The sequence below is a fragment of the Nipponia nippon genome, unplaced genomic scaffold (genome assembly GCF_047370975.1).
Source record: "Nipponia nippon isolate SJK-2023a ecotype South Korea unplaced genomic scaffold, ASM4737097v1 scaffold_26, whole genome shotgun sequence".
In the NCBI taxonomy this organism is placed as follows: Eukaryota; Metazoa; Chordata; class Aves; order Pelecaniformes; family Threskiornithidae; genus Nipponia; species Nipponia nippon.
Genome location: NW_028262343.1, coordinates 2737412 through 2762319, shown reverse-complemented (window position 1 = coordinate 2762319; position 24908 = coordinate 2737412). Strand labels below are relative to the sequence as shown.

The 24908-nt window shown below is 39.1% G+C and overlaps 1 protein-coding gene and 1 long non-coding RNA gene across 2 annotated transcripts in view; one reads left to right on the top strand and one right to left on the bottom strand.

Annotated features, from left to right (window-relative positions):
* Nucleotides 1-7370, top strand: part of LOC148055154 (uncharacterized) — a 14113-nt gene extending 6743 nt beyond the window's left edge. The window contains exons 2-3 of the long non-coding RNA XR_015705881.1: nucleotides 4353-4526; nucleotides 6212-7370. This is a non-coding gene — a long non-coding RNA (uncharacterized LOC148055154). The remainder of the gene's footprint in view (nucleotides 1-4352; nucleotides 4527-6211) is intronic.
* On the bottom strand, nucleotides 4839-24808 carry LOC104011959 (betaine--homocysteine S-methyltransferase 1-like). Its single transcript, XM_087762627.1, has 8 exons — nucleotides 24771-24808; nucleotides 20645-20778; nucleotides 13611-13729; nucleotides 11415-11606; nucleotides 10673-10820; nucleotides 9035-9217; nucleotides 5294-5522; nucleotides 4839-5013 (listed from the first exon to the last, which is right to left on the bottom strand). Exons 1-8 carry the CDS (start codon nucleotides 24806-24808, stop codon nucleotides 4839-4841), a joined length of 1218 nt encoding a protein of 405 aa, XP_087618753.1.
* Between the last annotated feature and the right edge of the window lie 100 nt (nucleotides 24809-24908).

Genomic DNA, 24908 nt, shown 5'->3' with positions numbered 1-24908 from the left:
GACATTTCTTCATATAGAAAGTCTGAGCAGAAATTATATGGTGAGAAACAAGATTTTTAAAAAGCTTTTGCCTTAATAAGACACATCTTTGATTTTTCTTGATGCTGTAGTACTGTGATACTACTAAGAAATGCCTTTTTACAGAAAGGTTTGTAGGAAGAGCCAGGAGGATCTTCCAGCAGGCCAACTGACATAATTGAAAAGAACGTGCAACCTTTTTGCATACAAGCCTTTCCCTTTACAGGAAAAGACTTCCCTTCCTTCCCAATGTGGCAGAAGAATGCTGCTTGACCCAAAGAATAGTACGGTCTTTTTATTCTTTTTTTTTTTCTTGGGTGGAACTGCCCTACTTTTTTTGTTTGATTAGAAATAAAAATCAAGGGATTTTGCATAGCACCTGCTATAAAGCTTGCTACTCTGTCTGCCAAAAGGCAAAGACCAGCCTACTGGACTGAACAGGTTTGGTCTCTTTATAGCACTCTCTTGATTTGCAAGCAGGTAAATTGCAAAGCAGGGCTTATTTGCTTTTGACCATTTCCCTCCCGTGTTTTAGTTGCCAATTGGTCTCTTTCTTCAACTGCACTGAAATAATGACATGCAAATGTTTGCAAATGAATGCTACAAAATACCCATGCTCTTGAACCACCCATCGATAACTGGTAATGCTTGTAAAGCATCTTTTGATCGATGCATTTGCTGTTGCTTTGTTAGTCATGAGATGATAGAATCATGCTTCTTCTCCCTATTCCAAACATATATTTCTTGAATCTGCTTTGAAATTCATTTCTTTGCAACTATCCTCCACTCTGATTGCATCAAGTCCTGTTACCCAAATTTGCTTTTCTTTTCAGATTTACACCTTTACTGGACACAGAAGCTCTGAGGTGAAGTTGACTAAAATATATGGAAATTCCATCTTCAGATTCCTAAATTTGGGATTTAATTGATTACTGTGTGTCTCAGGAGCTGTGTGTATACAGATGTATACACTGTTGACCAAATTTAGTATCATAATTCCATGTAATTGTATGTAGTGGAGGTTGATATCTCATATAAAACTTGTCAGATGATAACATCTCTGTCAATAAAGTGGAACATAAAGAAAAAGTAATAGAGAAGAATTTTTGTAATAAAGCAAGATGCTGAAATAATATACTTTATGAAAATATTCTGCCCATCCTATTTCAATGGTATCTATACTTAAAATAATTTAACACATTGCAGGATGAAATGAGATTAGTTTGTTAGATATTTTATAAAGTCAATGGAGTAAAGCAAGACAGATATATGAATCCACTTCTTTTAATGTTTAGGTTAAAAATTGTCACTGAACCTACCACTGCATTTGTGTATAGAGTTGAAAAAGAAGCCATGAGCTACCAACTGCTTTAGGAAGAAATTTGTGGTACATGGAGATTTCAGATTTGGTAGGACTCCTAGAAAACTCTCTTCTCAAAAGAACAGTGTGATGGGTTGACCTTGGCTGGACACCAGGTGCCCACCAAGCTGCTCTATCACTCCCCCTCCTCAACTGGACAGGGGGAGAAAAAAATATGATGAAAGGCTCATGGGTCGAGATAAGGACAGGGAGATCACTCACTAATTACCATCACAGGCAAACCAGACTCGACTCGGGGAAATTAATTTAATTTATTGCCAATCAAATCAGAGTAGGATAATGAGAAATAAAACCAAATCTTAAAACACCTTCCCCCCACCCCTCCCTTCTTCCCGGGCTTAACTTTACTCCCGATTTCTCTACCTCCTGCCCCCAAGCAGCACAGGTGGACAGGGAATGGAGGTTGTGGTCAGTTCATTACACATTGTCTCTGCCACTCCTTCCTCCTCACTCTCTTGTCCTTACATTCAGCCTTGTGAGTAAAGGTTTATTCTTTAGATATCAAAGACTTCGGATTTTCTCTTCCGGATCTGAACTTCCAAGGTTCAGATCACTTCACTTTTGCTTCCAGGTAAAAAAAAAAAAAAAAACATAGAGCTAGGAAGCTCTGAGAAAAGATCTGATGGAGGTGATCTCTGGGTTTATGATGATTCACAGACTCGGAGGCCACAGGGAAAGAATGAATGAACAGGGTCTGTTCAACTGAGAGAGAGAAACAAGGAATGTATGCAAATCTTCAAATATATAAAAGACTTCAGCAAAGACAAAGGGAATAAATTCTTCATGTCTGTAATGAGCTGAAAAGAAATAATGGATTTAAATCCCATCAAGGAATATTCAAATTAGGAAAAATTTGTTAAGAGTGAAGTAACCACAGTGCCTGAGGTTGGCACAGAAGCTCCATCATTAGGTGCATTTCCAAACAGGTTAAACAAATATCTCCTATGAATAGCTGATCCTGCCTTAAGGTACTAAATATAGGAGGTGAACTTCTAAAAACCCTTTCACTTCCAATTATCTAAGTTTTCAGACAAGCTTTCTAAGGAAACAAATTTCCTAGGATTGCACTGCCAGCCTGTGTCTTATTTCCTTCATAAGTCATGTAATAAGCCATTAGAAAGCTTTAACAAATCTAACAGTTCCCTTACCCTTCACCAAAATGTTACAAAGAAAGAAATGGGAAATAAAGCTTTGTTGACTTTGCTGCTCAGTTTTGCATGCTTTGGCTTTTGTTGGTTGGTTTGTTGTTGTTTTTTTTTTCCCCAGAGAGTTTGGGGCTTCTGTAGTGATCAATAAAGCACCCTGTCAACTTATTTTCATCCCATTGTCAATTTCTTTCTAAGCCCAGCCCGTGATATGAATCAAACAGGGCTTGTATGGCTTCCCCCTTGTGTCAGCTCTTATTTTGAATGACTTCAAAACTCCTTTTCAGTGTTTCTCATCATGATTAGTGTCTGTTAAAATTTGGTCCTTTTTAAACTGGGTATCTAAAATTAAGTGCTTAAAATCATATTTTATCATCTTCTTAAATACCATAGTTCTTAAATATTCTGTTGTGAACTCATTCACTTCAATAGGAATTTTTATATGCTTGGACTGTTTAAAAAAATCAGTCCAGCTGCTTATATATAGTATGATGGTCAAGCTGCATCCTTTGCCACAGGAAGTCTCTAAACTGGTAATGATTGTTCAAAACACTTATTTAGCAATTGTAGCTTGTATTTTAAGCCACTTTATCATGCATGTGTCTTTTGCATGCGTGCATTTTGGTGGCGATCAAAGATCTGCCCCTTTTGTTTTGCAGATTTTGCATTATTCTGCTTTATGCAGGGAGAACTTCCAGAAGGGTTTAGGAAGAAGTTTAATGTAGTGCATATATACTTACATGGATGCTTTCCAAATAATCTACATTTTAAAATATCCACTTTCTTGATTTGTCTACTTTTGGCTTTCAGGCAAAAATTCCAGCTAGTAACTATTTCAATTTGTTATAAGCATGATGAAGGCAGATGGCTTTCTCTAAAATCTGTCTGCCAATAACAGTCTGAAAAGGATATTTGAAGTTTCCCACTAAAGTGTTGCATGTTTAAATGTTTCCTGAACTGCAGAATATCAACACGGATAGAAATAATGAAATAAGCTTATACATAAAAAGTAGCCCAACAAAAGCTTTCAACACTCTAACTTCAAGAATCATATTTTTCATAAAAGTAGTGGCTTTAACGTAGAATGGGTGGGAATGGGATTCTAGAGAGAAATCTAAAAGTTGTGTGGTAATTCACAAAAATTAACTATGGAAATTTGTCCTTTATGGTTTCCAAGTGTAGTGATATCCTTTCTAAGAAAACTCTTCTCAACAAATTCAGCGTACAGATGTCCTTGGGTTTTCTTAACTTAGGTGGATTAATCTATTTCCTAACAGGGTTTTTCATCTCTTCTTATAGCTAATTTTCTCTAGACTGAATCAATCAGCTTAAAAAGAATCATGGAATGTTTTACTACTCTTATATACAGGAGTTATATTTTAGGAAGCTTCAGTTTTAAATGCTATTTTGAGATAACCAAGTGTTTCAAGTGAGATATCCAGAAATCAGCTGGATCATTTGAAAATTACAGTTGTTTACTGGAGATATGTTATTCTGTTTGAGCTCTCATGATTTAAGGTGTGAAGATAATACAATACTATTCCATCATATTACTTTTAATTTATTTGACTTTTTAAAATTTCAGAATAATCTCTTAACCGTTTTAGTCTCCAGAGAAGTAAATCTTGTGTACATGGTACCCTGAGACAAAAACAGTGAGTTCTTTACCTATCATTTTTCTTTCCTAAAAGTTCTCTGAACCTTTCTCCTGCATGTAAGAAATTCCTGCAAGATCTCATTCTCATTTTCCTTATCTTTTGATTCCATTTATAAGATGCATTTTCTAGTTTACTTTTATTCTCTTGAAGTCAAGAAAGTGGCTATAGATAACTGTGTGTCTGAAGCACTGGCAGCTTGTGTGTCCCTGAAGTAACCTTCAACAAATCCTGAGGAAATTCCTACATAATCCCAAACTGAAAACAGACTCAGGAGTGGAAGTCCATTGATACTGTATTTATAGATGGCTTTTTCTCTTTTCACAGGTGAGTTGAGTCAATTATTACTTTCCATGTATTTCTGTGTCTACCCAGTTAATGGCACCTAGCTAACAAGAAGCTCAGTTATTATGAGAATCCAAAACTCCTTCTGACTGTGTATTCTCTAAACTATTCGTCCAGAGAAAGATTTTATTATGTTTGACATATTAATCTGTAATCACATTATTTTTGCATTTTGTCTCTTTCATTACATGTTAACTGATAAATCAACAGGGTACTCATCTTCACAGATTTTTCTTGTGAAGCATGAGATGGTCTGTAGATAAATCATTCTAACATTCAGACAACTGCAGTGGATTAGAACTTCTGTTTCTGGAAGAGCTCTTTCAGCTGTTGTTCACTTGTTGCTTCTTTCTGTTGCATCAGCTCTCTGGTTCCTTTGGTTACCCCCCAGCCATCTGGCTTTGAGACTGAAGGACAATATGGCCTGCCTGAAGCAGGCCTCAGATTCTCCCAGTATTCTCTTCTTGCCCTAAAGAAAGAAAAGGAAATATTACAAAACTTTCATTACTTTCACATTAATTCAGACCAAATGTTCATTTTGAAGAGGGATGAGAATTTTTGTAGCTCTCCTACTGCCCCTTTGCCCCTTTTACTGCTCCCAGATCAAATTTAATTCTTCAAAATTATTAACACAGAATGTTTACGGTTATATTTAGACCTCCATATTGGTTAAGCTAGTCTGCTGCATGGACCAATGTAAGCCTTTATAAGGAGTGTGCTGGTGTGCTTTCCAGTTCAGATATACATACCTTGCTCTGACCCAGGGTTTGGTATGCATGCTCAGGTTATTGCCCCAGCTACCATGTTTCTCAGAAGCTTCTGGCAAAAATCCTCTTTCAGGAGCCAGCTCCTCAGCTATTGCTCGGATGTGATATGGCTCAAATCCACAGCAGCCTCCAATGAAACGAATTCCTAAATCATAGGCCTTTCTTGCATATTTTTGAACATCCCATCTAGTTACAATTCTTGGCTCCAGACCTGCAAAGACATTCATATCTTAAATTTTCACCATGCTCCAGTTCACCACATTTTTTTGTAAGAAATCACATTATTGAGACACTTGCACACTATTTGCAAAACTGGTTGTAGATGTAGATGTTTGAGCTGTCTGAGCTAGAATTAATAATGCAAACTTTCAGGAGTCTAGCTTTTAGATTCTGTTATGCTTTGCTGAGCTATGCTTGTTGTAAGCTGCTTTGGCTTTGAAAAACAGCACCTAATATCTTCTGAGACTGATCAAGCCCTAAGTCACATGCTTGCCATTCTGCCAGAGTTCTTAGCTGAAGTATTGGAGTACTTTCAATGTTATGCCCACAAGTCCAAAGAATTCTTAATGAACAATCAATATCTGGGAAATCTGATTACAGTACTCTAATCTGTGAAAGGAGAAGGTATCATCAGCCTACCTGCAACAGGAATAAGCCTGCTTATTATTCCTCAGGAATACTTACTACACTTCTTTCCATGATCAGCTAATGGCAGCCAGTTGTTTCACTGACAGCTGGGATCTGTAGCTATTTCTTAGCCCATCCCTTACTTAGTTATAACCCCATCCATAAGCACTTTGCTGCCTCAAGCCACTTCCTTCCTTGTGGAAAGTTCTGTGTGTAGATGACTTAGGATGGCTAAGATGCAACCTTTCTTTTGAACCCCTCTTCGTGTTGCAGGTTGTGGTAAGCAGAGTGGAGGGATGCCAGAGCTGAGAGGAAAGACGTGTGGAAGGAAAAGAATAGAAAGTGAGAAGAACAAGGAAAAGCACACCTCAAAGGGAAGGAGGCACAGGAGTTGCAGAACTGGAAAGAAAAGACCAGGGACTGGAGAAGAAACTTGAAGGAATAAAAATACAGGAATAAAGGAATAAAAATCCTCCCACTTCCTTATGCACATCTGCAGAAGATGAATCAGCTTGGTTATGAGGAGAGTGCAGCATGATGTCTGGGCACTGAACATTCCTCTAGGCAAAGAAGCCGTGGTGAGGTAGTAAGGTTCCAGCACCACAGCAGAAGTAGGATTCTTCTTCCTACATCCTGTCCCAGAAATGCCTAATACGCAAGAAGGTGATGCAAAGCAGATCTGCTCAAAGTCCAGTGAGTAGTTAAAGAGACAGGATCAGAAAATAAAAAACAGAAGGGGAAAAAATGAAACAGAAAATTATTGGTCTCAGAGGGAAAGACTGGACAAAGGAAAAATAGATGGTCTAATATCAGAAGGAAAACCAGGTTAAGCTATCTTAGAAAGCTGTTTAAATAAAAGTTTGTGTACAGTCCTGCAGATGTGAGAGAAAGCATCAGAAGCACCAATTCATGATTTCCTTGTCTCTCATATATCATTAAAAAGCTAATGCAAAATTGATACAAAACGATCAACAGTAAGAATGCAGCATCTTGCACTCAATTTATACCCGTATAAGCAACTAAACTCCAGGAGAACAGTATAGGGTGTTTCCCTGTCTTCTCCATCACCCACCCTGTCACAATCAGTCCTTGTGTTTCAGGAGCATAAGGACAGCACCAACCTAACATCTCTGAAGAAACATGGATAGACTCTGCCATAAGAACTGGCCACACATGGTGAAACATGGTGATTGAAAACAAGCAGTATGCTATGAAAAGAAGTTGCCACATAGATCACGTTTTGTGGGGTTTTCTTCCCCCCTCCCAAAAATGACTAACATTCTGTTTTCCATGCCTGTCAATGTACAGTATTTTTCTTGGCTTTATTCAGAATTAAATATCTCTAGCTTAACAGTTTATGTTATCATTTACAGTAAAAAGATATTGAAATTTTCATCAACTTCTGATGAGAAGATTGTAACGTGTGCGTAGATTTAGCCCCTCTGTACATCTACTCTTGAGATAACTGGGTATGCTTTGACTGACCAGGACTTTTCTGTCTAAAACATTGTCCTTGCTTAACTGGTGACATTTGAGAGCAATTGCAGTAACACAGAAGGGAAAACACAGAAAACTGGAAAAAGTTCTAAAGATAAATAAATACTGCTGGTATCTAGATGCTGGAGTTTGCCAATACAACATAGCCAATGCTTTTCTAGAAACTGAGATCTTGTTGGCCTGTACAGAGGTTATGTACACTTCAAATATCTAAATGCCTCTTTGTGCATATTGCCTTCCACAAAAAGCAGAGTTAACTGGGTCAGTTTAACAATGATTTACCAAACTACTTATCTGCCATCAAGTGATCAGTTGCTCCTTCTGGGTATTGCAAACGTTCACAGAACCAGGCTTCTCCAATTGACTCATGAAATTTCTGAAAACTGACATCTCATACAGTTTGCTTATAACATACAAACCAAGAACCATAACAAACCAAAGAGTGAATCCTTCAATTAACTTGATTACTTACTGCATCTGTTCTATTGTTTTTGCTTGCAATCAGAGGAGTTATATGAAGGAATGAATAGGATAAATGAGTTCCTGACACTTTTAAACATCCCAGAGTATTTTCAGAACCCAGACATGTTGTTATTATCTAATGAATGCCTCAGGCTCATGCTTTATTCTTTTTCCTTCATTTACGTAGAGAGGACTTTTAAAATAAAAGATCTTCCTGAAAATCACATCTATATCTTTTTTTTTGCTAAAAATTCAAGTTTCAGTTGTTTTAATACCTTATTTTATAGGCTGATCTTGAAAAGAAGAATGTATGATATCTGAAAATGAAGGCATTTTTCTAATAAATTTTAAAATGTTTAGGCTGATTTTGTCCTCTTATCTTAAGAGGATGTGACCTTCTACATCCCAGGTGGAAATAAGCCCTAAATACACAAGCCTTATATACACATAAAGTGGCTGAATCTTTCGGTCTTTTTGGTAGAATTTCTCCTGAGCATGAGTGATGAATCCATCTCCAAACTGCTAATCCATTTGTAAGCAACATCAAAGAACATATTCCCTCTTCTGCTTTCTCTCTAATCTCACTTATCTTAGACAGTTACACTTGCAAGACTGAACCATTATGAGTGCAAGAATCATGCACCTATACTAATGATCCAGCTCTGCATATGCGTTATACATTAAATCCCTATGCAGGTAAACATTATAGGGCTCATGGGATAGATGTCACAACTGAGAATGCTGGGGAGCTCCAGTCCAAAGGCATTTAAAGTCTGGGTTGTTTTTAGTGTATTTGCTCTTGTTAATTTCTTTGGACTATTTTACAGCTGTCCTGAACAAGGTTCTATAGCACGAGAAAAAACTACATTTTTTTAATTGAGTTTAGGTTGTGGCACTTTAACTGTTTTCATCATAATTTCACTTTCAGTCACATGCTGTGATACTGCTGAAATACTCTCACTATCTGGATGATCTTTAACCCAATCCATCTATGCAGAATGCCAGACAGGATAATTGAGACTGATCCTATTGTACAGGAGGATGCCTTGCAGTTTCAGCTTTGCTAAAAGCTAGGGGAAAAAAAGGAACAGACAGTAAATAAATGTAAAAAAAAAAAAAAAGATACCCTTGTCTTACCAAAGGGAAATTCTGGAAGGTCAATAAATCCCTGCTTCCCACAATCAGGTGTATGGAAAGCAAGTGGTTGGGACATCAGGTGAGCTTTCAGTTTAGCAGCGTGCAAGCCCTCTTTCATCAGTTTCACAGTTTCCAGGGAGGTATCTGGGTCAAAATGGCAGTTGACTCCAACAACAGAAGCACCTAGGAGGAGGAAAATAAATAAGTTCAAGTCACATCTCCCTAGGAAGTGGGAGGTGAAAGTTCTTAGCCACAGCACTCCATAAGCAGAGCAGTCCATCTGTACACCAGCACTATGAACACAAGTGTCCTGGTTTCAGCTGGGATAGAGTTAATTTTCTTCCTAGTAGATGGCATAGTGCTGTGTTTTGGATTTAGGATGAGAATAATGTTGATAACACACTGATGGTTTAGTTGTTGCTAAGTAGGGCTTACACTAGTCAAGGACTTTTCAGCTTCCCATGCTCTGCCAGGTGCACAAGAAGCTGGGAGGGGGCACAGCCAGGACAGCTGACCCAGACTGGCCAAAGGGCTATTCCGTACCATATGACATCATCCCCAGTATATAAGCTGGGGGAGTTGGCTGGGGGGCAGCGATCGCTGCTCAGGGACAGGCTGGGCATTGGTCAGCAGGTGGTGAGCAATTGCATTGTGCATCACTTGTTTTGTATATTCTTTTATGATGATGATGATGATTTTCTCTTCCTGCTGTCCTATTAAACTGTCTTTATCTCAACCCACAGGTTTTACTTTTTTTTCAATTCTCTCTCCCATCCCACCAGGAAGGGGAGGAGGGTGAGCGAGTGACTGTGTGGTGCTTAGTTGCCGACTGGGGTTAAACCACGACAACAAGGTAGTTGGATTAGAGCCAGCCTCAACTCTCCTGAGGCTGATCATTCCATTTACATCTCAGTTGCATTCTTTACCTTCCTGATGATGAATCACATCTCCCACCCTCATGCAGTTGCTTTTCTCATCAGTGCTCAATCAGCGAAGACTGATTATGTACAGCCACATATACAAATAGCTAACAGGTTCCTAACACAGGTTCTGCCTTTGGATTTCAACTCTTACCTCCAAAGGAAAAGAGTAGTTCAGAACAGATATAATAAAACCCCTATACGGTCGGTCCATCATGCCCCTGATTAATTCCTTCTGCCCTTCCCTTTGTCTTGCAGAAAACACAGCATTTGATAGGCAATAAGATTAATTTTTTCATTCTCTTATTCTCTCATCCTGGATTTTGAACTGTGCTCCACACATTTCTAAAAACATGAGCAGAGAATCAAAGGCGGCTTTGGATTCTGCTTATGTTTCATAATCCTGAGCCCAGAATTTGGGGCTGGGTTTGTAATCAAATTTGAATAGTTTTAGGATTTTGTTCTACTCAGTATCAGCTGCCTGTGGCTATTGCTCCCAATGCCATCCTGGTTAATAAGGATTTTATAGCTGCATTTTCATACTTTTTTTACAAGACTGCTCTAGTAAAGTACACATAGAAACTCTTCCACAGGCTCAAAACTTTTATCAAATATAATTGGGAAGCTATCTACTTGAGATACACATCCATTTATCTCAATGATTAAGGACTTAACTTTGTTCCATACTTTTAAAGTGCAGATTAAAACAGATTCTTACCAGCCTTTACCAGTTGGACAGCACATTGTCCAGGGGGCACGCCATGCATGTCTCCTTCTGGACCAATGCACATTGTAGCTGCAACTGGCTTCCTAGATTCTTTTAGGACTTCAACAGCCCAGACAGCTTCTTCAACATGTTCAAAATACTGAAAGAAATTAAAAGTGGACTACTTTCGTTTCTTGGAGATGAAACATAAACATATTAATCCAGACCCCAAATTCACCAGCAATACAATGACTTGATTCTTTTCTGATTTACACTAACAGAATTCAGTTGAGTTCACTGACCACACAGTTAAAAAAGGATTTTAAAAAGTCAGTAAGTAAAACTAAATCCAAAATAAAGATACTCATGTTTCAGAATAAGAATGCCCATACAGGGGGTTAATCAGGGATTTATCCCTGAAGAACTATTTTCATCTAGAAAAGTCACCATAGGTTGGTTACTTATGGAGTACAGGAGGAAATAGGAACTAATCAAGATCACATTAATCTATTGTCTTTGTACTGGTACAGAATTTGACTTGACTGAGATAGAAATTTAGGGTTCAAGGTCCTATTCTAGGACGCTTGCAGATACTGCTGTGCATTTAGAAAACATCTGATTCTACTGGAATAAAAGTATAACAGAAAATTTTAAAGGAGGAAGCAATATATACTTGTATTCCCTAAAGTAGACTAGACATCTTAAAGTTAACACACTGTGCCAGCTGAAGGCATGTACTTTTTTACAGATTTACCTCTGCAATTAGGAAGTCAACATTCTTCTTCATAAAGACATCTAGTTGCTTTTGAAAGGCTGCTTTAACCTCTGCTTTATCCTTGCAGCTTAAGTATGACGGTGTTTGACTGAGTCCTCCAGCCACTAAAGCATCACCTTCATTAGCCACTTCTCTTGCAATGTCACAAGCAGCTTCATTCACTTTCTGGCACTATATGAATATAGATTACATCATTTTTACCTGGTCAGAGATATGCATGTAATTTCAGAGCACAAAAAGGACAAAAGAGTCAAAAGCCATAATGACTTCTTCATATTCATTTATAATTTAAATGTATTTTTCTATAATATTGATTAGGAAGATCAGCATTTTTCAAAAAAATAACAAACATTAAGAAACAGATTTCTTGCAACCTATAAGTTATCATATTATCAAACACTAATACAAAAACATATTACCTTTAATACATCTTACACAAATAGTCTATAAAAAAGCAAATATTTGGTGTGAAGCAGAGTTTTTTTTGCCTCTTAGAAAATGTTAGTTACACTTAAGTGTCTGCTTCTATTCTGAGATTTTGTGGATGGAAAAAAAAAGCAGTAATTTCAATTGATTTTTCATTCTATTTTTTAATGTATTTTAGTATTTTGATAATTTTCAAAATTTAAGATACAATATGATATAGGGTCATTTAAGGCATTTTTAAAAGGATGTCATTAATTACCTGATGTTAAAGTTACCAATTTAAGAATAGTAAAGGGAAACTTATCACTATATGTGATTAATTAATCACCTAGACTGAAAGACACATTCCCTGTATGCCCAAACCAGGATGACTAAAACAGCTTGTGAAAGAGGTTAAGCTGGGAAAAAAAGATTTTTGGAAAAGAATCATTATTTGGGATAGATAACAAGGACTGATTAGAGCAGGTTTCTTTGTGGCCCATGGGCTACTTAGAATCTACATAGGTTTCTCTCAGCTGAAGTTTTCCATGGCTGCCTCAAAACATCCAGATGATTTTTAAGGCTATTGCTGACAGAGTGTCTTCCATTTGCACTTCTGCTCAGGTACGTGTTTGGGAACACCAGGAGCTGGAGCCATAAACCAGTTAGAGCCTGGAGGAAACTGCTTCTAGAACTGGCAGCAAATCAATCTTGAAAGTTTTGCTGCAATGCATTCCAGTTTCCAGTTGCTTTCCCAACCCCTCTTATCATTTTTCATGGCAGCAAGAGTTGCAGCATGGCTAGTTCCAGAGGCACTATGTTTCTGGGATATCACTTCAGACATTTCGACGTTGCATCTATTGAATGTAAAGGTACAGCATTTCAGATAAATTTGGTCATATGACATTTTAATGTCTTAACCTCTTAATTAAGCCTCAAGTGTTTCCCTAGTGTCCAGATTGTTCTAGTTTCTGACTTGGGATATCTTCACATAAATATATTCCTTCCTCTCTGCGCCCTGGAGAATCTTTTCTATTTTCCAGAGGCTGAAATAATAGACAATAGGACCAAAGGGGAAAGGATCAGAGAAAACACCCAATGACAAATCTTCTAGTCTCAAAGGAACTACCTAGAAATGTTTGTGCCAGAAGTCCCAGTGGAGATGGGGCCTGCATCTAGTGAAGGCACCCAACATCCTACAACTCCTCTGTGTAGGGGGTAAGAAAACACCAACATAGTACTTCTGTTATCGTACCAGATTACCCTTACATATGAGAAGGGGAATACTGACCACAGTGTATACCTTGGATTTTTTAGTTGATATTTTATTGAAGACATGGTCCTAAAAAACATTCAGTTCTTATTAGCAAGTCATTATTCTCCAGGATTCTTCACCATTTTTGCAGTTGATTTGTTTCTCTGGATGTTAAAGCGTTTATTTTTTACAATTGATTTTGCTCTCTGTGCATTTAGTCCTCCCTATACTTTGTATGAAAACTCCAGTAAACTATCTCCTCAGATGGGAAAAATAAGATGTGGGCATCCTTTTTCCTCTCTTCATCTTTGCCCCATTTTGTTATTTTTTTTCCCCTTTAACCTTGTCTTTCTTACTATTCCAAATTCTGAAATTGCACCATCTCATTCTTTGGTCCTCAAATATAACCAAAACTGTTATGACAAACTGTGAAAATACTTGATAATACTTTCTATTAAACCTTTTGAAATGAATACACTTATTTCATATCTCCATCAAAATAGTATTTTACTCACACTTATTTTCTCAGCTACATAATTGCCCCTGTTCTCTAGTTTGTCCTCACTGGCATAAAATGTGAATGCCTGCAGAACATTGGATCCAGCTCTGAGGAATTCCCGGTGAAGCTGACGAACTGCAAAGAATTAAAAGAGACAAAGAAGAGATGTTTGGTACAGTTATTACTATTGTTATCCCAAAACTAAATGTTTATTGAATTAATGTTACTGTAAAAGAAGTGATACTGTGTTTACTAGAAGAGCCATTATGAGAGAGTAGAAGCAGTACCCCAGTCTGTGTAGAATTCCTTTCTTCCCACTCTTAGAACATTAGGTAGAAAATTTTCTTCTTAGTTATTCTCTGCTAAGAATGACTGAAGATTTCTATTTAGTTCATCAGTAGATTCAGTGTTGTATGCCACCTTACCTATCTTCTACTTTCTGGAGTCCTTCAGACCTCCCAATTTCACTTTATAGAACTGCATAGTGGATTAGAAAGGGAAAGCAGACATCTGACAAAAGAACGTGAAAGCATAACAAGGAATACCAGACAAAAAGATCAAATGAAAAAGCCACAGTTTCTTAGCTTCTAGACTATGAAGAAGAAAACAGAAAAAAATATCGAGGCAACAAATGAAGCAACAAGATGATATTTATATGGAAGAATACAGTATTCCATTACCTCCTCTATTTTGTACTTTCAAGTTTTCTCCTCTTACAAAACTCTAGCTGAGTCTAGTCAGCCAAGACCAAAGCTCTATTTTGCTAAAAACACACTTAATTAAAAGATAAATGGTTGCTCCAGAAAAGTGAATCGCAATACAGACTAAATTCTTCTCATAAGTCAGCATATGATGATTTTACTACAGAGCCAACACTTCTTTTGAAAGAAAGGTTGGCATTACTTTTAATGGACAAGTTTCCTACACGAGGACATTGAAAGCAGGGTCTCTAATGGTAGTTCTGACTTCATTGCTGCAAGCAGTACGCTGCAGTTGCCACAGTAGGAACAGAACAGGAGCTGTCAATTTATTTTATATATATACCCATGTCCTGGTTTCAGCTGGGAGAGAGTTAATTTTTTTCCTAGTAGCAGATATACTGCTGTGTTACGAAGTGAATGAAGTCACGCTGCCACTGAGCGCTGCCGTGCCAGACATGCTGGAACTTCAATATGAATGGGAGTCAAATGGTATGCCACAACTGATATCGCTAATGCGTTTTTCTCAATCCCTTTGGCAGCAGAGTGTAGACTACGGTTTGCTTTCACATGGAGGGGCCTCCAGTACACCTGGCATCAACTGCCCCAGGGGTGGGAACACAGCCCCACCATTTGCCATGGACTGATCCAGACTGCATTGGAACAGGGTGGGGCTCCGGAACACCTGCAATACATTGATGACATCATCGTGTGGGGCAACATAGCAGCAGAAGTTTTTGAGAAAGGGAAGCAAATAGTCCAAATCCTTCTGGAGGCCGGCTTTGCCATAAAACAAAGTAAGGTCAAGGGACCTGCACAGGAGATCCAGTTTTTAGGAATAAAATGGCAAGATGGGTGTCATCAGATCCCAATGGATGTAATCAACAAAATAACAGCCATGTCCCCACCAACCAGCAAAAAGGAAACACCGGCTTTCTTGGGCATTGTGGGTTTTTGGAGGGCAGTAGCCCTTGGGCCAGTCTGGGCAGGACAAGATGTAAAAAATGTGCTCTACACTGCAGCCGGGGAGAATGGCCCTACCTGGAGCCTCTGGCAGAAAGCACCAGGGGAGACTCGAGGTCGACCCCTAGGGTTTTGGAGTCGGAGATACAGAGGATGCGAGGCTGGCTATACTCCAACTGAAAAAGAGATATTGGCAGCATATGAAGGGGTTCGAGCCGCTTTGGAAGTAGTTGGTCCTGAAGCACAGCTCCTCCTTGCACCCTGACTGCTGGTTTTGGCTGCATGTTCAAAGGGAGGATCCCCTGTACACATCATGCAACTGATGCTACATGGAGTAAGTGGGTCGCACTGATCACCCAACGGGCTCAAATAGGAAACCCCAGTCGCCCAGGAATCTTGGAAGTGATCATGGACTGGCCAGAAGGCAAAGATTTCGGAATAGCGCCAGAGGTGACGTGTGCTGAGGAGGCCCCACTGTATAATAAACTGCCAGAAAATGAGAAGCAATATGCCCTGTTCACTGATGGGTCCTGTCATCTTGTGGGGAAGCATCGGAGGTGGAAGGCTGTTGTATGGAGTCCTGTACGATAAGTTGCAGAAACTGCTGAAGGAGAAGGTGCATTGAGTCAGTTTGCAGAGGTGAAAGCCATCCAGCTGGCTTTAGATATTGCTGAACAAGAAAAGTGGCCAGTACTTTATCTCTATACTGACTCATGGATGGTGGCAAAGGCCCTGTGGGGGTGGTTACAGCAATGGAAGCAGAGCAACTGGAAGCACAGAGGCAAACCCATCTGGGCTGCCGCATTGTGGCAAGATATTGCTGCCTGGGCAGAGAACCTAGTTGTAAAAGTACGTCACGTAGATGCTCACGTACCCAAGAGTTGGGCCACTGAAGAACATCAAAACAACCAGCAGGTGGATCAGGCTGCTAAGATTGAAGTGGCTCAGGTGGATCTGAACTGGCAACATAAGGGTGAATTATTTCTAGCTCAGTGGGCCCATGACACCTCAGGCCATCAAGGAAGAGAAGCAACATACAAATGGGCTCGTGATCGAGGGGTGGACTTGACCATGGACACTATTGCACAGGTTATCCATGAATGTGAAACATGCACTGCAATGTGTACCTCAAGGGGATTTGATTTTGGGTGAAAATAGCAAATGAACTGAATGGTATGACGTTAATTGCTATATAATACTGTGTGTCATCACTTCTATGGTGGCTATATGCCATATCAACAGAATCACAGTAAGAATCGCCCAGATTAATGAAGAATGAACTTTGATGGAACCGAGCCAAGTGGAGCGGTGATAGAACCAGATCTGGCTTCAGCATGCAACAACCCAACACCACACACCATCTCTACTGCCCTATAGGACTGTTATGACAGATGGAGCCCAAAGTCATGGACTGAAGGAACTCAACGGACATTTTAGAGGGATGGCCCATGGACTAAGGGAATGATATCTGTGTGTATATATCAAAAGACTGGAAAAGTGGTGGTGATTAATGGGAATGTATTGGAAAGGATAGGACCTGGGCATGACATAGATGGTATGGAATAAGGGGTGGATAGTGTCCTGGTTTTGTCTGAGATATAGAGTTAATTTTCTTCCTAGTAGCTGGTATAGTGCTGTGTTTTGGATTTAGGATGAGAATAATGTTGATAACACACTGATGTTTTAGTTGCTGCTAAGTAGTGCTTACACTAGTCAAGGACTTTTCAGCTTCCCATGCTTGGCCAGGTGCACAAGAAGCTGGGAGGGGGCACAGCCAGGACAGCTGACCCAGACTGGCCAAAGGGCTATTCCGTACCATATGATGTCATGCTCAGTATATAAACTGGGGAGAGTTGGCCGGGGGGCAGGGATCGCTGCTCAGGGACTGTCTGGGCATCGGTCAGTGGGTGGTGAGCAGTTGCATCATGCATTACTTGCTTTAATAATAATATTATTATTATTACTACTATTTTATTTCAGTTATTAAACTGTTCTTATCTCAACCCATGAGTTTTCTCACTTCTACTCTTCTGATTCTCTCCCCCACCCCATCAGGGAGAAGGGAGTGAGCGAGCAGCTGTGTGGTTCTTAGTTGCTGGCTGGGGCTAAACCACAACAACCCACAAAACAATAATTATAATACTTTCTAGAACACTGCTTGTCATGTAAAACAGAGTTAAAACGCTCAACAGCTTATAGCAAATACAGGAATAATTTATTCCCTAGATATTTTATAGAGACATGAGAACACTGCAGTTTCTGTGGCAGATGTTTGGAAAAGCTTTCCTGAAGTCTTGGTTCATCATACCTCATTGTCTACAGACAATCTGTGTCATTAGGGAAACATGTTAATGTGTCACGAGAATAAAATTACTGCCTTCAGCTACAACAAACACAGCATTCTATGCCAGAGAAGCTCAAACAGTAGTTTGAGTTGCTAGAGTCAATCTGCATACACAGAAGCACATCTGCTTTCAGTGAAGGAACAGTGTGGTGTCCCTTGCTTTTCTCTACTAGTACAGTATTTCATTTCTAATTACAGCCTTGGGTAACCACAATGTGATTTAACACAGCAGTCACAAAGAACTATCCAGGAACATAGATTCTAGCAGAGCTACAGTTCAAAGAGTCCCTGGAATTTGCCTGAAGTATCAGGATCAAATTTCAGTTTTACAGCCTTTACACAGTCAAAACATTCCTAGTGCAGAGAGTATTCTTTTTCCTACATCATTAAAATAGGCTACTGAGCCCAAGTAAAAGGACTCTGTATGTTTCTAGTGTTCTATAGTTTGTTTTTCTATTCTCCCCCATGAAAAATCATTGATGAACACTAGTCAGGAAATGTGAAAAGGAAAAAATAATCTACAAATATTTTCACAAATGCTTTATGACATTTCCATAATAAACTAGATTTATTTACCCCCATGGTTAGTGCTCTTTAAATATGGTTCTTGCATTCCTAGAAGAATGTTTGGGATTTGTGTGAATAAGGATGGTGACATTGGTAGGCAAATGAAACAATCTAACACGTATGAATAAGGAACTTTATATCCCAAACTATCAGGTATGTGAACAGCAGACTCTTGAATGGGTCTGCATTTGGAGGGAAAGAATAGCATTATAAGTAAAGTATCAGCCTGAATCTCATTCAATCCCAGGCAAATCATTTTTACCACTAGAATACACTTAGTATTATCAAGCCCACAGTAGTCTGCATGATGCTATCAAAAACCCAAACCACTCTAATTTACTTCTTGTGTGACTTCTAGCATGTTACTGAAGCTATGTTTTCTTCCACTATTTGAGAAATGAGGTAACAGCCACATATGAGGCTAAACAATTATTAACAATTTGATGCATTTTAGGAGTCAGACATACAACACTGAGTTTTCATTTCAATCTACCATGAGTTGGACATTTCACAAAAGACACAGACTTAAGCTAACAGGAGATGGGGGCAGTAAGTGCATATGCATATTGCTCAGTACAGAGCAGTAGCTCAGATACCTGATCTGGCTCAGAAGAAATATTTAGATCTCATTTCTAAACTTGTCAGTCTGGCAAAACTACTCCTCTCTTGTAACAGAGATAATGGCCTTCAACTCACTTTTTTTTTTTTCTTTCTTTTTTTTTTTTCTCTCCATCATTCCTTGCTGCAATCTCAGAACCTCCCTCATTCCTTACAAAGACAAGAATGTCTGGTAGTTGTATGGTTTTTTACACCAGCTGGCTCAGACAGTTGGTCCTTCTGTTCTTTACACCTGCTTTCAAAAATAACATGACCCTTGAGCATGCAGGAGCAAAGAGCAATAACAGAGGGGAGGCAGCACACCGCACTGAAAGAAATGAACACATTTCCAGTTAAGGGTGTATTTATAAATAGCCTATAAAGGGCTTATAAAAGTGTTATGTTACAGACATGAGCAATATGTTCTAGCAAATCAGTAGTAATTCTTAGAAGGCTGGGCTAACCTATGACTACTGATCACTTGTTTAAAACAAATCTGTGTGCCAATTTAGCCTATTTAAGCCATCTGCAACTGCCTCTATGTAAGGTAATGTCTTGCATTCCCCATGGACTGAGACCTACACTTCCCGAGAGGACATATGGAGAGGGTCAAAGACTTTTGTGGTACAAAAGAAATAAGCAAAGGGGAAATAAAGAGCATGGTATAAGCGCTACGATTTGTAAGATGGAATGCGCAGGGGCAGAAAAACGTACAGGTGGAGAGAAAGAGAGAGGTGATAGGATGTATTTTTGGGAGATGAGGTTCAACAAATTAGGTCATCACCCTTTAAACCTTTGCTGGAGCACTGCATTATCTAAGGCTGTCCATGACCCTAAGTTAGGCATGCTACACAAAGTAACACTTGAAGGCTGAGAAGGATTAGGGGAAAAAATAGGTAAGGTGTACAAAGCAATGTAATAGAGAGGGCTAAGATCTCTATTTCTCCTTCTCCTCTTCTTCCTTCTTCCCCCTTTATAGAGGAAAAAGACTAATTTGGAAGGACATACACTTAAGACAGAACAAAGAAAATTTTTTCCCCAGGACATTCTGAATTAGCTTGTGGGATTAACTGCACATGATATTACTAGGGCAAATGCTTTATTGTAATGAAGCATACATAAATAGATAATAGCACCTGCTTTTGCACTATTTATGCTAAACACTATAATCTTTATGCTGTAAGGCATAGAATGATGCTCATTTTGTCCCCCTCCACTGTAGACAGTCACTCCATTAAATGGGATAGGCAGAAGTTGAGTTAACACCCTTGGCACAGCAACTGATGCAATTTTATTGCAATTCTTAGGTTCTTATGAGGTTTATCAATCCTCATTTCACAGTGGAGCCAGATACATTAAATACTCCTCTTCCATTCCATTGTTTATTAAAAGCTGCTGTTTTCCTGAAGGAATTAATAAACAAACTATATTCATTTATAATGGTCAGAACACAACAAAACAGATAGTTAACTGCAGAATTCTTTGTCACAAGATGTTGTGAAGGATAAACTTGATATCAGCTCAAGGACAGACTGGACAAGTCCATGAGAGAGAAATCACTGAATGCTATTAAATACAAAGATACCATATCTGTGTCAAAAAGTCCCTGGGTTACAAATTATTGAAGACTGGGAAAGCATTCTGGAGAGGTATCACTATATGTTTGCACTACTCATATTCTTCCCCAGCCAACTGCTTTTGACCAGTGTTAGAGCAAGAATAAGGGGTACGATGATTAGGGGGTCTATAGATTCTTAGGCTATTCTTAACAGTGTGTAATTCTACATTGTCAAGCAACCCACTACAAGTTCCTATATATTTATTATTTATCCAACCATGTTTACCTTCACTATAGAATTACCATTTCCCAGTAAAACTGACCTGCTTCTGGGTGTTCTACCGTTGCTTCAGGAGTCCAAGGCCCAGCTTTTACATACCCCCTCTTTTCAAGAGCAAAGACAAATCCTCCATCTCCAATCACAAATTCTCCAGCATCTAAACGATCTAGAATACCCTGAAGAAAGCAGGAAGAAAGGTTAATAATTACAGTTCTTCAGTTTTGTGGACTTCCTTTGTTGCCATTTCCTGTATTTGCAAAGCAGATATAATTATTTGTGGGCTACCAGAAACATCTTTGCCATAATAATAATAAGTAATCCATTTCCTTCTTGAAATTCTCTTTAAAGAATAGTAGGTGATCTGTTTTACAACATAAGACTTTAATATATGCATATATATTACATAAGACTTTTAATTATTCAGTTTATTGTATTCCAGAGATATAGTCCCCAGAACTAGAAGTCAATGGTCTAATTCCATTCCTATGAAAGTAAAACACAGTCTCAAATTCTCCTGTAAAATATATGTGAAACTTTTGAAAATGAAACACTAGTATCACTGACCTCTTTATTAGCTCATTTGCTCTTTAGCTACAAATGCCATCATGACAGAGCCTCAGCACAAGTAGCTTGTGACACAAGATGGCACAACAAGCATCAAAAAAAGTAAGCATGTAACATTTTCCTAGCAAATAAGACACATCTCAGAATGCTGGCCTCCATTTTCTGACAGACTTTTCACTGGCCTGGGTTTCCTTACCTAGACTTACAAAATGAAAGAAAATCCTGCTTCTTTTGCACAGCCCAGAAATGTTTTAAGATGCCAAATTACAAACCTTACAGCACCCTGTGATTAACCTTGCTTCTGCCTTGAACTCTACACTAACACAAGGAAAGTGGTAATTATTTTTTTTGTAAAATGAAAAACATGAATATAAAATATATTGATTGCACCTAATATATATTATTTTTTGTATTCCTTTCATTGCTTCATTGGATTGTTCAAATTTTCAAAAAAGTACCTTGCTATTATACTAAATAGTACTAAATTCTGCCAGTAGATTACAACCATAATTCTATTTGACTTTAAAAAGTGGATTAATGCAGACCCATTACATTAACAAAGGTAGTGGGTAGAGAAAAAGATTTAAAAACAATCAAAGGTAAGACTGAAATTGCTGTCCATAGTTATCTTTTCCTAATGGCATACTAGCATTTCAGTAGATGAAATTTGAGGGAGTAGGGAAAAAAAAGCACCTTGTGGACATAGAGTTGAGTGTGTTTTTTGTGTTGAGAGGAAGGGTTTTTTAACAATTAGCCTCCAACCTTTAGTAGATTATCTTTCTTGATAATTTCTCCTTCATTAATTCAATTATCTCACACCATACATCCAGGAAAGAAAAACACTTATAACATCTCAGCACTGCCCTTTAGGCAGGATGAGAGTATGCCTTTCCAACAAGAAGGTGCACTGTGCCAACTATGCCAGTTCCAGTACCAAGCATAGCAGTGTAAGGCTACTTGGAGGCCACAAAGCCTGGCTGAGAGGGTCGGCGTTTTTGGCCCAGGCACTGACATAGCAGCAAGGTGATGGGGCTTCTCTGCACAGTGTTGCTGTGCAGATATATGAGCTAGGCCAAGTGTTGGCTTGCAGATGTCTGCATCACATTCCATTGCACATTCTGGACTTGCCAAAATATTGACGTAATTAACTTTACAACGTTAAGAAAAAGTGCAAGCTTTTATCTTTATTTCAGCAGGACCAGGGCAAAACTCAATCTACAATACTCAGTCTCCAAAACTCAGTAATTTTCAATAAGTCTACAAGTCATGCCTGTCTATTAGGGCAATTCTGTTGTAAGTGTAAATGTCAGGAGGCTTTGTAAAGATTGTGTTTGCAATTAACTAATTTGCAGTTGTAACAGAATGCCTCAAATGGGGCCAGAAAAAGGCACCCAAGGGATCACTGGTTGAGTCCCTGCTTCCTCTGCCTGCCAAGGAATCTTTTACAGACAGAGCCTGCTTCAGAAGTTTAATATGCAGAGAACAGGAGTGCAGAGGGGAAAACAAAAAAATCTTAAATGTATAAGCAACCTCAGTTGTTGCTTGTTAACTGAAGATTACATTACAATAGATACATGTTGACACAATATATAGATATATTTAAATGCACTACAATCAACAGATTTTTTTTTCAAGTCCCTTCTAGGATTTAACAGCAGTTTCCATTCACAGTTCTAGCTTTTTTAAACTGCACTTTAAAATAATCTTCACTTTTGACACACAGAAGCAACATAAGCCATGATTGAATAGATTGTGGTATCTTAATATATAATATATTGTGATATATTAAACCTAGCATCAGGGCATCTAATAGCAGGTGACATAACTATAAAGCACAAAGTACTTAAACTTACTTTGTCAGTTCAGATTGGCTCAAAATGGAAATAACTTTTTTGCAGACTTTATTATAGGTCTGATATCATCTCTTCACACCATTTTTACTTTATCTATACTGGATAAAATACCATTGGTTCAAACAGCATATAGCTAGCATGAGTTCAGCATCAACATTGTTTTGTTCTGCCCCAGAGAACTACAACTGTGTGCTCATGCCCAATCCAGATCAAAATTGTACTGTCAAGTGATCCAGTAGTACACAGATCTGGTATTAAATAACAAGAAATAGTATCTGTAAAAAGCTAACCAGGGCTTTTTTGAGCCATCTTTTCACTGCTTCACTTTTGGTACCATGAACAAAGTTGCACCACAGTCCATACATCTATCCATGGAAGGAGTGCAAATGACTCTATGAAGATATTCCCCCAACCAACTTTAGGAATGTAACCGAACCATATAAGTGAAAAGCCTGCTTGGTCTACCTATATCCTATCTTTCCATCGGTGGAGAGAAAAAAGCATCTCAAAATAACTATTCAGATCTTAAGTGAGCCCTCAAGAAAGGCTTATCTCTGTCCATTGCCTGTAGGAGAACCTAGGGCAATTGCCTTCTGCTAGGTGTCTGAAGTTAGGTGGCATGTGCCAAAAAATAAGCAGCAGAACAAATACCTCCTCACCTCCTTCCTTTATAACTGATCTACCTGAAAGGCATAGAGTTCATAGACTTCTTCCCATATCCTTCTGTTCTCTTACTCTAGACTTATATGCTACATATAAAACCAAATAAAAACAGTTCTGAGTAAGAAGTGTCCAGTGTCCTACTAATAATACTGTCCTTCCAAACAGAAGGTAGAATACATGATTCCACTGACCCTCCCAAGCAGCACTGGTATATGTCAGAGAGTCTGATTTAGACATTGCTCAAATGTTTATCTTAACGGCCAGAATGGCTGATGCCTGAATAACTTTTTATACTGGCTTATTTCTTTAGCTAAATGAGAGTGCAAAGGGCATGCATATATTGGAGACTGCACTCATATTACAAACACTGTTGGTATTCAGTCATATAAATAAAGGGAAGAGCAATTTGGGGCTTTTAGAGTTGTCAGGACGCTGGAGACAGGAATCCCATCCAATGAAGGTTTATGCTTACAATATTTACAATTTTAATGTGTTGTGAGCACTGCTTAGTTTGCATATCAAATAATATTAAGCAAAATGGTTTTGAACTTTGGTGGCTTCAATCTATGAAATCAAGATTCTATGAGCTGTTACAGCATTAAGTTCAATCTAATCTATCTGTCTATCTCATAACAGTGTCCAAATGTCTTTAATGGCTTGATGCTGAATAGGTATAGTTATTATTATGTCTTTACTTTAACTTTTCACAATATGCCCTTAGTACCTTACTTGGAGGTTAAGTGCGGTTTGCGGGTTGTGCCAGTTTTGCAGCAGCTCCCCAGAAAAGCCTCCGGGCAGGACCCCGAGGGGGCGGGAGAGGCGGCCGGGCACAGCGGGGCCCCAGCCCGGCCCAGAGTCGAGCTCTGCCCTGTGCCGCTGGGAAGCTCCCGCCGCTCCCCGCCTGCGCGCCTCGCAGCACCGGCGCGAGGCTGCCTCTGCCCTACCGCGTGGTCCCGCTGGGGCAGCGCCCGCACCGCGGCAGGGGCACCTCTCCCAGCGCCCGCCGCTGCCCCCACGCCGGACAGCGGAACGGGCCCGCCGAGAGCAGGGGACCGGGGCCGAGCAGGGGAGGGAGGTGGGGGAATTATCCTTTTGCCCTGTTTCGTGGTCTTCCTGATCGGCAGCATTTTCCTCGCCAAGGGACGCTGGCTACCTGAGACTACCCAGACGACTCAGCACGAAGCAGAAGATAACCTGAGCGCTCAGCCCGCACTTTTATAACCCGGG